The sequence below is a fragment of the Coturnix japonica genome, chromosome 1, assembly GCF_001577835.2.
Source record: "Coturnix japonica isolate 7356 chromosome 1, Coturnix japonica 2.1, whole genome shotgun sequence".
NCBI classification, from domain to species: Eukaryota; Metazoa; Chordata; class Aves; order Galliformes; family Phasianidae; genus Coturnix; species Coturnix japonica.
In genome coordinates this window covers 98273723-98287138 of record NC_029516.1, presented here as the reverse complement: position 1 = coordinate 98287138, position 13416 = coordinate 98273723, and the positions used below count along the sequence as shown (strand labels likewise).

Below are 13416 nucleotides of genomic sequence, written 5' to 3'. Positions count from 1 at the left end.
AGTAGGCTGCGGAAAGCTAAGATGTTACACTTTGGCCTGTGGTTTAGTTGCCACTTTTTGTATCTTGCAAGTCATGCTTACTCGTTAACAATCTGTTATTTGTCGTGCACGTATCATTACAAAAGACAATTCCTGCATTTAAGGTTCTCTTTCTAGCTGTCACGTTAACACTGTATTTTTATGATACGTTTGCAGTGGAATGTGTAGCTGACACTGCAAGTGAAGTCCCACCAGAAGAGGTGGCTCTGCCATCAGCTGCAGAAGAGAGGATTATGGAACTGGTTTTAGGAAAGATGCCTAGCACCACAAATAGCATCAGTTCAGTCACAAAGTAAGTGTTCTGGAATGCGGACGTTTCCTCTCAGGCTTAATCAAGATTAAGTAGCATGCAGCAGTTCTTCTACTGGGCCCATAGGTGCTCTTTTTTGTTACTGTAGAAGTGTGTGTCACTGCTGCTAGAAGAGCAAGGATGGCTCATGTACTGTAGGGTGATGCGCGGTTGGTGAGATATTGGTGCTGGAAGGCTGGGACAGATGATAATTTTATTTTCTGTCATGTGATGGGTTTAATTCAATGTGATCCCAAAGCCTCTTGCAGTTACACAATGAAATATTGTGCAATTGAACATACTCCTGTTGAATGTTGGTGATAAAACAGGCAAATTGATTTTTGCTTTAAAAGAAAGCTAATAGTTATTAATCAGTCTCATAAATCACTTCATACTGGTTTGAGTGTGTTACCTCAGGCTTAGAGCAGTAGAAAGTGAAAACGTAAGTATACCAGAACCTCAGGGAGACATTTATGTATCAAGGACTTCTAAAACTCTTTTTTGTCTTTCTGACTTGGTAAAATTGGCTTCTTCATTTATTTGTTTGTTTATTTTTTGCATAATAAAGTGCTTGTTAGATACTTAAAAATTAGCTGGTAATGCTATATACTGAAGCCCTTAGCAGATACAGAGCCATCAAAAATGCATTCCAACCGGTGGCGGTGCTGGTAAATAGAATAGTGTTGCTTCTTGGTGCCCTGCTGCCTTCTTGCCATACATGCTTTTTGCACTACCAAGATTTCTAAGCTGAAAGCATGCTAATGGTATTTTTCAGAGGAGCAGAATGGATCCTTTCTGCTCCTCTGAGAGGCCTGAAAAGACGATCTGTGGGGCTGGTGGCTCCTGCTTTCTTTCATTTTTGTCTTGGGTGAAGCTGATTGAAGCAAGCTGCTTTCCAACATCTGCTGCTTCAAGCAGGTGGCCTGAAGGTCGCCTTGGCAATGATGAAGCTCCAGCGCTCCCTCTCCTGTCAGAAGCTGAGCATAACAACTTCTAGCTTTTGCCGTCTGATGGGATTTTCTTGCAGCCTGTGGGATACCTTTCAGTCCCTGCCTTTCTTTCTCTGATCCAGTAGGTTTGCTCATCACCAAAACAGCATGTCCCTCAAAAGAAGTTTAATTCTCTCCAGTAGACATGGTATACGGCGGAAGCTGATAAAACAACTTGGGGAGCACAAAAGAGTCTATCAGTGCAGTATCTGCAGTAAGATCTTCCAGAACAGCAGCAACCTCAGCAGGCACATCCGTTCTCATGGTAGGTTTGCTTTTGCCTTGCTTGTGCATTGTTTCTTTCTCTCATTGGTTCCTCTTTTAAGTAAAACATCTTAAGCTATTCTTAGATATTGGCATGCATCGTCTTAATAGAGCTCTCTTTATTTTTTCCTTTTATAAACTCCCTTTAAGGAAGCTTTTTAAGTTATGCAGACCGTAGGAACTGAAAATATTTAACATTTCAATCAAAACTTTGATTAGTTTCTGACTCCTTTTTGCTTAATCTTGATTGATCCCCTTAGGTGACAAACTATTTAAATGTGAGGAGTGCGCAAAGCTGTTCAGCCGTAAAGAGAGCTTAAAGCAGCATGTTTCATACAAGCACAGCAGGAATGAAGTGAGTGGAAATGACCAGCGGCCTTTTTCTGACGTTGGGTGAAAATGTGCAGTGAGCCTCCAAGTGCTCACTGGGGAGTTTGGGTCAATTATGCTTGAGTGGATATCTCTGTGAATTTCTTATAAGTGAAGTAAGACTGATAAGGAGAGGTAACATCTTCTGTTAGAACAGATGATCAGTTTGGAAAGTGTGGACTTAAGGACATAAAGTTCTTTTTAGTGTCTGAATTTCCTGTAGAAGGTTGTTTTCAGGCACCAGTTACAGCAAGACAAGCTGGAATTAGCTGCACCTACATGAGCTAGAGGTGAGATTGGTCTTCAGTTTGTTGTAGCAAGTGGTATTGCTCTAGTTTTGTTTGCCTGCCCTCGTTTATTTATCTATAAGATGTGAATACTCTGGGTAAGGGCTGCATTAGTGAGGTCTATGAGTCCATGTGTAAACTTACAGAGCTTATAGCAGAGTGCTGTGCCTGCTGATGAGGGTCTTTTAGTTCTACTGCCACCGTATAATCATTAAACATCCCAGTGGTGGGGCCTTATCAGCAAATATTTCTGTTGTTGCCTGACATCAAGACTCTACGCTCTCATATTCCTGGCATCTGTTTGGAAGCTACAGGATGAATCAGGTTATGTCTTGCTTTTCAAAATCATAGAATCATAGAATCACAAGGTTGGGAAGAACCTACAAGATCATCTAGTCCAACCGTCCTCCTTTTACCATACTACAGAAAAACCACTAAAATTTCTGTGTCAGACTTGGGGTAATCAGGAAGACTGTTATATGCACACAGGTGCATGCTCTATTGGTCTACTGTTGGGGTTTTTTTCAGTAGAGATCAAATGTAGGAACGTAACATGATAATGTAGCGTTAGAATTTTGCACCACCGTATATTTAAGCATGGTACTGAAGGCAGAAAAATTGGTCAAGATAAAAAGCAGAAAAGGTGATTGAGATTTCTCTGTCAATCACAACTCATCGTTTTCCCCTCATAAATACTCTTTGCAATCCTCAGGTTGACAGTGAGTACAGATACAAGTGCACAACATGTGAAAAGGCTTTTCGAATAGAGAGTGCCTTGGAATTCCATAACTGCAGGACAGGTGAGCATAGCTGACTCTTCAGTTTCCTCTCATCTTTATGGGTATGCCTACAAATCCACCTCAGCATGGGAACTACAAAGGGAAAATAGGCATTTGGATTTTTTCGTCATCACAAGCAACCTGCCGTTCTCCTTTCTTCCTTCTGTTATAAAACTCCTTGTGATAATCAAAGTAGAATCGATAATCGATGCAATACATCCGCTTATGTGTTGGCTTTTTTCTTTCCCCTGCTCAGCCATAGAATATCCTCACTGGTATTTCACTGGTTATGTTTGCAGATATGTATGCTGTCACTATCTCTGTTTAACTTTCTTTCCTGAAAGTAAGTTTCTCCTAATTTCTACAAGAAAGAGGAACTGGAAAAGAGACCAGTTCTACTGATAATCTTCAGAGATTAGTTTTCCTTTACTTTTTCGTGCTTTCTTTATACTTAGAATAATATCTCCATGTGTTTCCTCCTTGCTGTCACTAGAGCCTGTCCTTTCCTTCCACAGCCTTCCCTTATGATTACTCCCATTAGATGTTCTGAGTGATCTTATGCTTAGAAAATGACAGCCTGATTACTTTTATAGACATATGATAACGCCCTGTTCAGAATCACCTGGGTAACTGCCCCTTCCAGCACCATTCAAAATAAATTCTCTGATTTCCTTTGAAAGGATACAGCTTGAATGAAAACTCAGCCTAAAGAATGGGAAGCAAAGCAGAATGACCTCAATATTCAAAGAGACCATCTCATTTTCCTTCTGAGTTGACTGCTACCATAATGAGCAGCAGTTTTTGCTCTCCTTTGTGACAAATGAAGCAGTTAGCTTCTTTGTGATTGCTGTAGTGTTGGCAAATTCCACCTGCAGGACCATGCTTGCATTTTCTGACAGAAGTCTCAACTACTGAACACAAAATGAGTTTCCCATAGGCCTATTATCATGTAATGTTCCTCTTACTAGATTTGGTTCTTTCTTCTGGAGTATACTGTGCTGGTTGGCATCAGGAGCCAATGCTGGCAGTATTCTGATGTTTAGATACAGCTGTCAGTGTTATGATGTGTTGCCATATACGCAACTATTTTACCATCGTTGAAAACTTGAATCTCAATCTACTTCGAATGTTATTGTAATGTGTGCTAGAGCATGATTGAAATAGACCGGCTAAGGAAGATATGAGGGTAGAGTCAGTGTTGAACTGACATAATGTTGTTACTGCTTTTCATAGAATCATAGAATTACCCAGGTTGGAAAAGACCTTGAAGATCATCAAGTCCAACCGCAGCCTAACCTGTACCCTAACTCTAACAACCCTCTTCTTGTTAACTTCATAGGTAGCAAAGATGCACCTGGTATATTGTTTGGTTTTTATTATACTTTTAATGGGATGACAAATTTTAGAGTAAAAAACAACATATTTCATTTCCTTCCTCAATCTATATATAGTGATGGATGACTTATATGTTAAAACTCAGGTTTCTCAAAAGAACTACATATGTCACAAACAGAGGAAACTTGCTTTCCTTTTGAAATAGCTGCATGGATTCTCTTGCTTACAGATGACAAGACATTCCAGTGTGAGATGTGTTTCAGATTCTTCTCTACAAACAGTAATCTTTCCAAACACAAGAAGAAGCATGGAGATAAGAAGTTTGCATGTGAAATCTGCAATAAGATGTTCTACAGGAAGGATGTCATGCTAGACCATCAAAGGCGACACCTGGAAGGTAAGCATGCTACCTATGAACCTAATTATTATGGTAGGTGTCGTTTTTAGTCAGTTTCTTGCTTTAAAGTTTCAGGTTTCAGCAATATGTGAAGTTGATGAAAAATAATAGTAACGAATCCTGGAGGGAAGTTATTTAGATCTGAGAAACCTTTCTAGGAGCTGCACCCTTTATTTTTCTTCATGTGATTGGATCTAGTGCTGCTGACAGTCACACGAAGGCTGCTTGGCTCATTATCATAGAATCGTAGAATTACCCAGGTTGGAAAAGACCTTGAAGATCATCAAGTCCAACTGCAGCCTAACCAGAACCCTAACTCTAAAAACCCTCTGCAAAATCATATCCCTGAGCACCACATCCAAACGGCTCTTAAACACAACCAGGAATGGCGATTCAATCACCTCCCTGGGGAGCCTATTCCAGTACTTGACTACCCTTTCTGTAAAGAACTGTTTCATAACATCCAATTATGCATCATCTGAGACTACCTGATTTTATCAATCTCTCTCTCTTTTTTTTTTTTTTTTAATTTCTTTGATTTTAATTCTTTTCTATTTTAAATGTGTGGTAACTAGAAAATTTAAGGGCAGAGAATTAACTGAAAGTGACGAGTGTTTAAATATAAATCTATTCTATAGGCTGCTACCTGACTAGTATCATATAAATGGAATGGTGTATGATGTAATCTAGGGAGTATATGAAGTTATGAGATTTGGCTGTTCTAAACTTCAAACATCTAAGGATGTTATGTTCCAGGCTGGATGTGGCTCTGGGCAGCCTGGTCTGGTGGTTGGCGACCCTGCACATAGCAGGGGGGTTGAAACTGGATGAGCATTGTGGTCCTTTGCAACCTACGTTGTTCTATGATATGATTCTGTGTTATAGATACTCTTCAAAGGGTCTGGAAGAACTTGGATGATGACAGGTCACCAAATTATACATTAATATATAAGATAAGAACAAAGGTGATATGTATATAAAATAATAATAAGAAAGCAGTCAAATTATGTGATTCGTTGCTTTGGGTATAGCCAGACATCACAGGTCTCTCATGATTCAGCCCTCTGTGTCCTGAACTAGAGGACAAGGATTTGAGTAGTGATGGCAAGAAGTTTCACATTCAGTTGTCACAGAACAGCAGCAGCTCTTTTCTCCATGGGAAATAACAAAGAAAGAGGTCCGAAATCCTCCTTAATTATCAGAAATGATGCTGGGTTATTCCCTCTCTCCTTAGAGACTGATGGGGCATTTCTAGTCTAGATATCTGAGCAGTACACCAAGACCTACTACATCTGCCTGTTTTCTGTTGACAGTAAATTTCTATTTTCAGACACATTACAGTTTGTGTAATATCCAACGGGCCACAATACTTCCTGTTGGCAGAATTCTTCTATATTCTTAAGATGCCATTTTAACTAAGAAATTATCCTTTTGCTAGCAATTAAATTCTGCATTGAGGCTCTTCCCAGTGTTTCACTCTTCTTTACAGTATTCACCTGAGAGGGCATGCAGATTGGAGTGGAAAGCCATGGTTTATTGTTTTTGTTTTGTTTTTTTGATGGGGACTGTTCTGTAAAGGGGTGAGGCGTGTGAAAAGAGAAGACTTTGAACACAACACGGAAAACATGGTTCGCTACAAGAAGGAGCCTTCAGGATGCCCTGTGTGTGGGAAGGTAGGCTGCATTGCCAGCATGTGCCCCATGAGTGCATTCATTGTGTGATCGTGCCATTGTTGTGTTTTGGAGCTTGATATCCATGATTTGAAGTTGCTGCTGTCACCAGTGCAAAGACTTCAGATTTCACTTGTGATTTTATAAATGCTTCATGATTCATGGTGGAAGATGTACTCAAGCAACACTTAAACTGGAGTGTAAGCTTTCCATTTGGATGCTTTCACTATGTTAAATTTCAGCGAATGTGGATTTTGTGCATGTATCTTTTTACAGACAGATGCATTGTTCTTGGTTCAAAAGGCACAGTCTAAATAAATTTACCCTATTTAATTCTGCTGCAAATTTTTGTAAGGCCACCTCTGATAAGCAGGCAAGTTCAGTAAGTTCTTTGAGGCTGCATATATGTTTTGCTTTGTCACTGGTTTCTGAGGTCATCTGCTGGCTGGATAACAGATGTTCCTACGTGTTTCTGTCCTGAATAAATAAAAAGGACAAGGAGTACATTCTGAGCTATCTGTGTTGGATCACTTGTAAAGAACTGTAGCCCCGCTGGATGTGACACACAAACCCATCCTTCTTTCTTTTAGGTGTTTTCATGTCGGAGCAATATGAACAAACACCTTCTCACACACGGAGACAAGAAATACACCTGTGAAATCTGTGGACGTAAATTTTTTAGAGTGGACGTGTTGAGAGATCACATTCATGTCCATTTTAAGGTATTGTGTTAATTGTTTGGTAGAAAACTCGTATTATTTAGCAAACATTAATGAAAGTATGGTTAACTGTATTGAGACTGTTACAGCCCTGTGTTTGTACTGGCAACATTGATTGTGTGCCCTGCTTGGTGATGTTTCTGCTGCAGTCCAGCAAGTGTGTTTTATTTTACCTCTTGCTCAGTGTTTCTGCAGCTGGAGTTCATCCTATACACAAAATTTGAGTAGTATCTGTTCAGATAAACGGTTGTTTCTTGTTTAATCGTGGACAGAGCGAATTTGTTTATCTTAATTGAATGAAGTAGGAAGGTAATTTAGATGATGCTGATAAATAGTGCTACAGCAGTTGATCATGTGAGGCAGTTAGCGTGGCAAAAATGCTGTTGAGGTATTACATTTTGCAAGAGATGTTTAATGTATTAAAACATAATATTCTTTCCTGTTGTGCACAGGATATAGCACTGATGGACGATCACCAGAGGGAAGAGTTCATTGGTAAAATCGGGATCTCATCAGAGGAAAATGATGACAATTCTGATGAAAGTGCAGATTCTGAACCTCACAAGTATAGCTGCAAAAGGTGCCAGGTAGCTTTAAATACTTTCCAATTAATTTGATGGGGGGGAAGGCTGGAGATGTCTATCAGTTATTTATAACTTTTAAGTAAAGCTGAAAATTAGGAGAGAGAAGGCCAGTTCACAGGTCTGCTCTCCTCTGCAGTGCTCTAATCTACAGAGTGATGTCATTCCATAAGATGCCAGATGGATTTGATTCATTTCAAAAAGACCAAATGCTCTCTAGTGGGTGTCCACCACTTTGGGGGATTAACACTCAGCATGAATGCTTATCTTGGCCTACTCTATTACTACCAGGATGGTACTATTGGAATATACTTTGCTTGCTTGTCAGCAAGCAAAGACTCTTTCAGCCTTTAATTGCATGGCTTTTACCATTTTGTAAAGAAGTAATGAGGAAGAATGGGATCTTTGGGTTTTATGACTTCATGGGGAGCACACTGTGTTGGAGTGAGAAGGTTGCAAAAAAACAGCAGAACTGGCCAAACTGGCAGTGGAGCAGGGGAATCTTGGGAGTTAAATCACTGGCTTGTCCTCTGGAAATCAGAGTTTATATCACAGTTACGTGTAATGTGGTGAAAGCGCTTAGCCTACCTTCTTGTCATGTGAAAGACTTGGAGATATTAGCAATTCGGTTTTCTATTCTTATCTGCAAACTGATTTTAAGCTTATATCAGTAAGCATAAGATGTGGTCTCACCAGTTAATCATATACTTGCCTGACTAATTTTAATGTCTGGCACTTAATGGGTAGTACATAAACTGTGTAAAACATATGCCTCTAAATGAGGAAAATTTTGCTACTGCAAATTAGAAGGGTGTTTCTGGAAGCTGGGCTCTCTTAGTGCTTTTGCAGGTGTTTGTGAAGCAAACAACTGTAAGGCAGTGGAAGATGAGTGTAAACTATTGTGAGATAGGGAGGCTCTTTTTGGCTGAACACTCACACACTCCTAAAGGAGAACCACATACAAATGAGTATTAGTGAAGTATGAGTACTTTTGACTACCGCTTCTGACTGTAGATCCCAGTAATGTGTTACTAAACCACAGCTGTCCGCAAGGAACTTCTTCCCCTTTCATTCACTATTGGTTCATTTCACAGTTAACTTTCGGCCGAGGAAAGGAGTACTTGAAGCATATAATGGACGTGCACAAGGAGAAAGGCTATGGCTGTAGCATTTGTAATCGGCGCTTTGCCTTGAAGGCTACTTACCATGCACACATGGTCATTCACCGGGAGAACCTGCCTGATCCTAATGTGCAGAAGTAAGATGACCTTTTTGGGCTGATAAGAGGGGCTGTCTTTTTGTAGTCACAGTGGCTCTGTTATCTGATGCTTTAGGAGAACTGGGCTATACTAAAATATATAACATTAATAGTTCTCTAGGTGTTATTAATCAACAACCTCCCAGTTCAGGCTTTGTGAAGTATAAATCTATGCTTTTTAATAAGAATTACAAAAAAACAACAGCACAGTTCTGATTTGAGGGCATAGCAATACCAATAAACTCCAAGCTTACGTTTACATTTCAAGGAACTTTCCTAGTAATTAGTACTACCAAATAAATTACAGTTACTGACAGAAATGTGTGAAAATCAACTCTGTCTCAAAAGCAGCCTGACAGTTTTGATCTTTTTGGTTTCAGATACATCCATCCATGTGAAATCTGTGGAAGGATTTTTAACAGTATAGGGAATCTGGAAAGACATAAACTTATACATACAGGTAAAAATGCTGTTTTTTTCCTTATCGACAAGAAAATATCTTTGCCAGTGCCTGCCTTTTTGTTTTTTTCCGCAGTAAATAAGCTTCTGGATTTTTATTGTAAGTTATAGTAAGATAAATTGTCTGTTTATGCTTTAAGGTAAACCAGTTTTCTAAAGCAGAAAGTGTTAATGAAGCTATTTGGTCAAAGCACGCAGTGCAGAAGATCCTTAGTTAATCCCACACAGGATTCATCTGCTAAAAAACCTGATGCTGTATTCTGTTCCTCCTCAAATTCTTATCCATGTCACCTTCTCACCATTACATGGGCTGAAAACTGCTATTGCAAAATCATTTTTAACAGCTCATAATTATTTCATGCTATACAGTATTGCCCTACTTCAGGCTTTGTCTTTTTTCAGATCACGCACACAAAAAAAAGCAGCTTTTCTTTCTCTAACGTCTCCTAATGCAGTTTGGACTACAATGTGCATGAAAGATGTGGCTGACAATGCAGACGGACTGTCGCCCTCTAGTTCGCCAGTCTAGTCAGTTTTGAGGGGATGCACATTTTTCATTAACATTTTTTTGTTTGTTTATGTTGTCTTTTACATTTATTTTTAAGGTGTAAAAAGTCATGCTTGTGAGCAATGTGGCAAATCATTTGCTAGGAAAGACATGTTAAAAGAACACATGCGGGTCCATGATAATATCCGAGAGTACTTGTGTGCAGAATGTGGCAAAGGTATGTCTAAAGCCTTGTTTTCCATTAATTGTGGTTCTGAATAGCAGATGAATATCTGAATTCAAATTCTACTCTTAGAACATGGGGGAGGTCCTCCCAGTATCAATTTCTTTACTTGTGAGTGTTAGAAACTTATTAATCAGGAGTCTGACAGATGTATTAAACACTCCTGATTTTATGAACTGCCTCCGTGACCTGTAAGATGGATCTAATTGGAATTTCCTGCTGTTCTGTTGGATGGAGAAGTGCTTCTCTGACTGAATTCTGCTGTATTTGCAGCACCAAAGTGAACAAAAATCTTGGTTGGTTGTTTTTTTTCATTCTAAGTTGTTTTCAGACATAAACTCTGAGGGATTTCTCTATCTAAGAGTCTTACGTGTCCAAAGTTGCTTCTACCTTTTATTTCATAGAATCATAGAATTACCCAGGTTGGAAAAGACCTTGAAGATCATCAAGTCCAACTGCGGCCTAACCAGAACCCTAACTCTAAAAACCCTCCACTAAATCATTTCCCTGAGTACCACATCCAAATGGCTCTTAATCTCAACTAGGGATGGCGATTCAACTACCTCCCTGAGGAGCCTATTCCAGTACTTAACTACCCTTTCTGTAAAGAAGTTCTTCCTAATATCCAACCTAAACTTGCCCTGGTGCAAATTATTTGTTAAATCCGAGCAACTACTGAACTGGCATTTTAGTGAAAGGCATTCAATGCGATATCTCTGATGGATGATGTTTGTTCTTCTTTTCCTTGCTGTTTTGCCTCTTCCTCAGTGATTCTTCTGACATTTTCCAGAGCTTTTGCCTGGATCTAAAATAGTAGCGATAAACTGCTATAGGCTAACAATGTATTTCGTTTGAGCTCTGCTCTGAAGGGAGAAATGGAGAAAATCATCCCAGCTTTTAGCTGTGTCTTTTTGTCTCATAGGAATGAAGACAAAACACGCGCTTCGTCACCACATGAAACTTCATAAAGGGATTAAAGAGTATGAATGCAAGGAATGTCACCGAAAATTTGCACAGAAAGTCAACATGCTGAAGCATTACAAAAGGCACACGGGTGAGGTCTCTAAAGATGCACAAAATGAACTAAATGCTTTTTGGGAGGACTTGTATCTAGAAGAGTGAGAGTGTGAGAAAAGAAATAGATGCATTATGCTTTTTGAAAAGTGGGATTTTGACCTCCTGTCAGCCAGAACCACTATTATGTATACAGCTAAGATACATTGGTTGGTTGCTTTCATCTTTTCCTTTTCTAACTGTGGTTGGTTTGGTCTTGGGTTGGCCAAGAGTATTGCTTCCTTTTAAAATTAGTCTTTAGTTTTTTATTTCCCAAACCAAAATGTTATTTTCTGTCTGATAAGAGTGGCACAGTTTTGATAAAAATAGCTGGTGATGCTGGGCTTCACCTTCTCATTCAGCTGTGTGATGGGGTTTTTGATAATCCGAGATTTAGAATTATCCCAGATGCCTTATTACTGCTATTACTGCTTATTGCTACTATTGTTATGCTTATTGGTACTATTACTGCTCTTATGCTAAATGTACTCTTCATGCAGGAATCAAAGATTTCATGTGTGAGCTCTGTGGGAAGACTTTTAGTGAGAGAAATACAATGGAGACTCATAAGTTGATTCATACAGGTAAATCCTCCGAGAAATAATAGCCAAGTACTATAGCTTAGTTTTTTTCCCCTGGTTCCTCTTCTCTAGCTACTGGCAATATGCTACTCACCTTTCGGGGCTGTTGCTAACAGATTTTCCTTCCATCTGCTCCCAGTAGGAAAACAGTGGACGTGCTCAGTCTGTGATAAGAAGTATGTCACTGATTACATGCTCCAGAAACACATACAGCTCACTCACGATAAGGTAGAAGCCCAGAGCTGTCAGCTGTGCGGGACAAAAGTTTCTACCAGAGCATCCATGAGTCGGCATATGAGGCGTAAACATCCAGAGGTAAGGTAGTTTGCCAAGCAGCTCATGGGGTGTTTTGGTATTTTGACATTTGCTTTATGGCCTTCAGTGATATAGAAGGAGTTCCACCCCGTACTCTTTTTTTTTCCATGTTCTTTTGAGGCAAATTTTGGTTAAGGGTAAATTAATGTTAGCTTGGGCAGTGTCTCTTAAGCTTGCATTTAACTGTATGAGCCCTTATGTTATATTTCAGTAGTAAACATGTCTGATTGTCTCTCCCTAAAAATGAATTTCTTCTGATGGTTTAAATCCTTTTTTTTATATAATATTCCTTTTCTACAGAATTTTTCTCAGTGGGTTGTGGTTTGTCAGCAGCACAAGGAAAAAAACACATTCTTTTAGTGTTGTCTTTAAACTTTGCTTTTCAGTGAAAAGGAAAAGATGATGTGCCATAAGGTAAAGGCTATTTAAACCAAAACAAGCTGTGGTTATATTGAATTAAATCATTGTATTAAATGGTTTGTATGAAATGTTGGACGCAACATTTTTTGCTCTGTGATTAGGTAAGGTAATACTGTATTGTTTGGCTGCTGTTTGTCCTGCTGCAGTTCACCAGGCTGATACCTCTTTGTCCACAGATTCTTTCAGTGAAGATTGATGACTTAGAGCAGCTGCCAGAGACCACAACCATCGATGCCTCTTCAATTGGGATTGTTCAGGTAAAATTCACCGTTGCCAAATTGCACCAAACAAACCTTGCCAAACAAGATTTTCAAGCCTATTGGGGATGTTGCCTTTTTGGTTTGTATCATAGCCAAGCATGGGCCGATAGGCAAGGAATGCGTTTGTTGTTTTTTAAGAGAATCAGTCCCAGGTTAAGGTGCGGTGTGCTGTCTTCTAACCAGTATAAGCAGATTCAAGATCAGTCTGTTTTGTTGTATAACATATGCTTATAAAATGGAGATAGGGTGAGATCTCATTCCTTAAAATCAAGTTTTGGCTGAAGTTTGATTATTTAAGTGAGAATCAACAGTAAACCAAGTGCAGTGATAGCGTCTTACTTGGAACTTCATCCAGTCATTTGGCTTACTGTTTCATTTGGAAATTTGTTGCTGCAGCCTGAATTAGCCTTGGAACAGGGAGAATTATCAGAAGGAAAACAGCAAATGAAAACTCCTAAGCGTGGCCAGAAACGAAAGCAGAAGTCAGGTGAGGAGGAGGAAACTCAAGTGCCTGAGGACCCTGCCTTCAGTGAATACACAGAGAAAGAAGCTGAATTTACAGGAAATGTTGGAGATGAGACTAATTCAGCTGTACAGAGCATTCAGCAGGTAAGCTCCAGT

General features: G+C 39.4%; 1 protein-coding gene across 8 annotated transcripts in view; it reads left to right on the top strand.

Moving 5' to 3' along the window:
* PRDM15 (PR/SET domain 15) overlaps window positions 1-13416 on the top strand; it is a 31068-nt gene that overhangs the window by 13000 nt on the left and 4652 nt on the right. For 5 of the 8 annotated variants that reach the window (XM_032449045.1, XM_015882967.2, XM_015882957.2 and 2 more), the window contains 16 exons: window positions 196-331; window positions 1401-1582; window positions 1842-1936; window positions 2950-3037; window positions 4581-4748; window positions 6327-6421; window positions 7009-7140; window positions 7590-7724; window positions 8813-8976; window positions 9357-9436; window positions 10041-10160; window positions 11089-11220; window positions 11720-11803; window positions 11940-12115; window positions 12712-12792; window positions 13192-13404. In XM_032449045.1, coding sequence (XP_032304936.1) covers window positions 196-331; window positions 1401-1582; window positions 1842-1936; window positions 2950-3037; window positions 4581-4748; window positions 6327-6421; window positions 7009-7140; window positions 7590-7724; window positions 8813-8976; window positions 9357-9436; window positions 10041-10160; window positions 11089-11220; window positions 11720-11803; window positions 11940-12115; window positions 12712-12792; window positions 13192-13404 — 2081 coding nt within the window. The remainder of the gene's footprint in view (window positions 1-195; window positions 332-1400; window positions 1583-1841; window positions 1937-2949; window positions 3038-4580; window positions 4749-6326; window positions 6422-7008; window positions 7141-7589; window positions 7725-8812; window positions 8977-9356; window positions 9437-10040; window positions 10161-11088; window positions 11221-11719; window positions 11804-11939; window positions 12116-12711; window positions 12793-13191; window positions 13405-13416) is intronic. The other 3 variants (XM_015882991.1, XM_015882973.1, XM_015882982.1) reach the window with 3 other exon arrangements.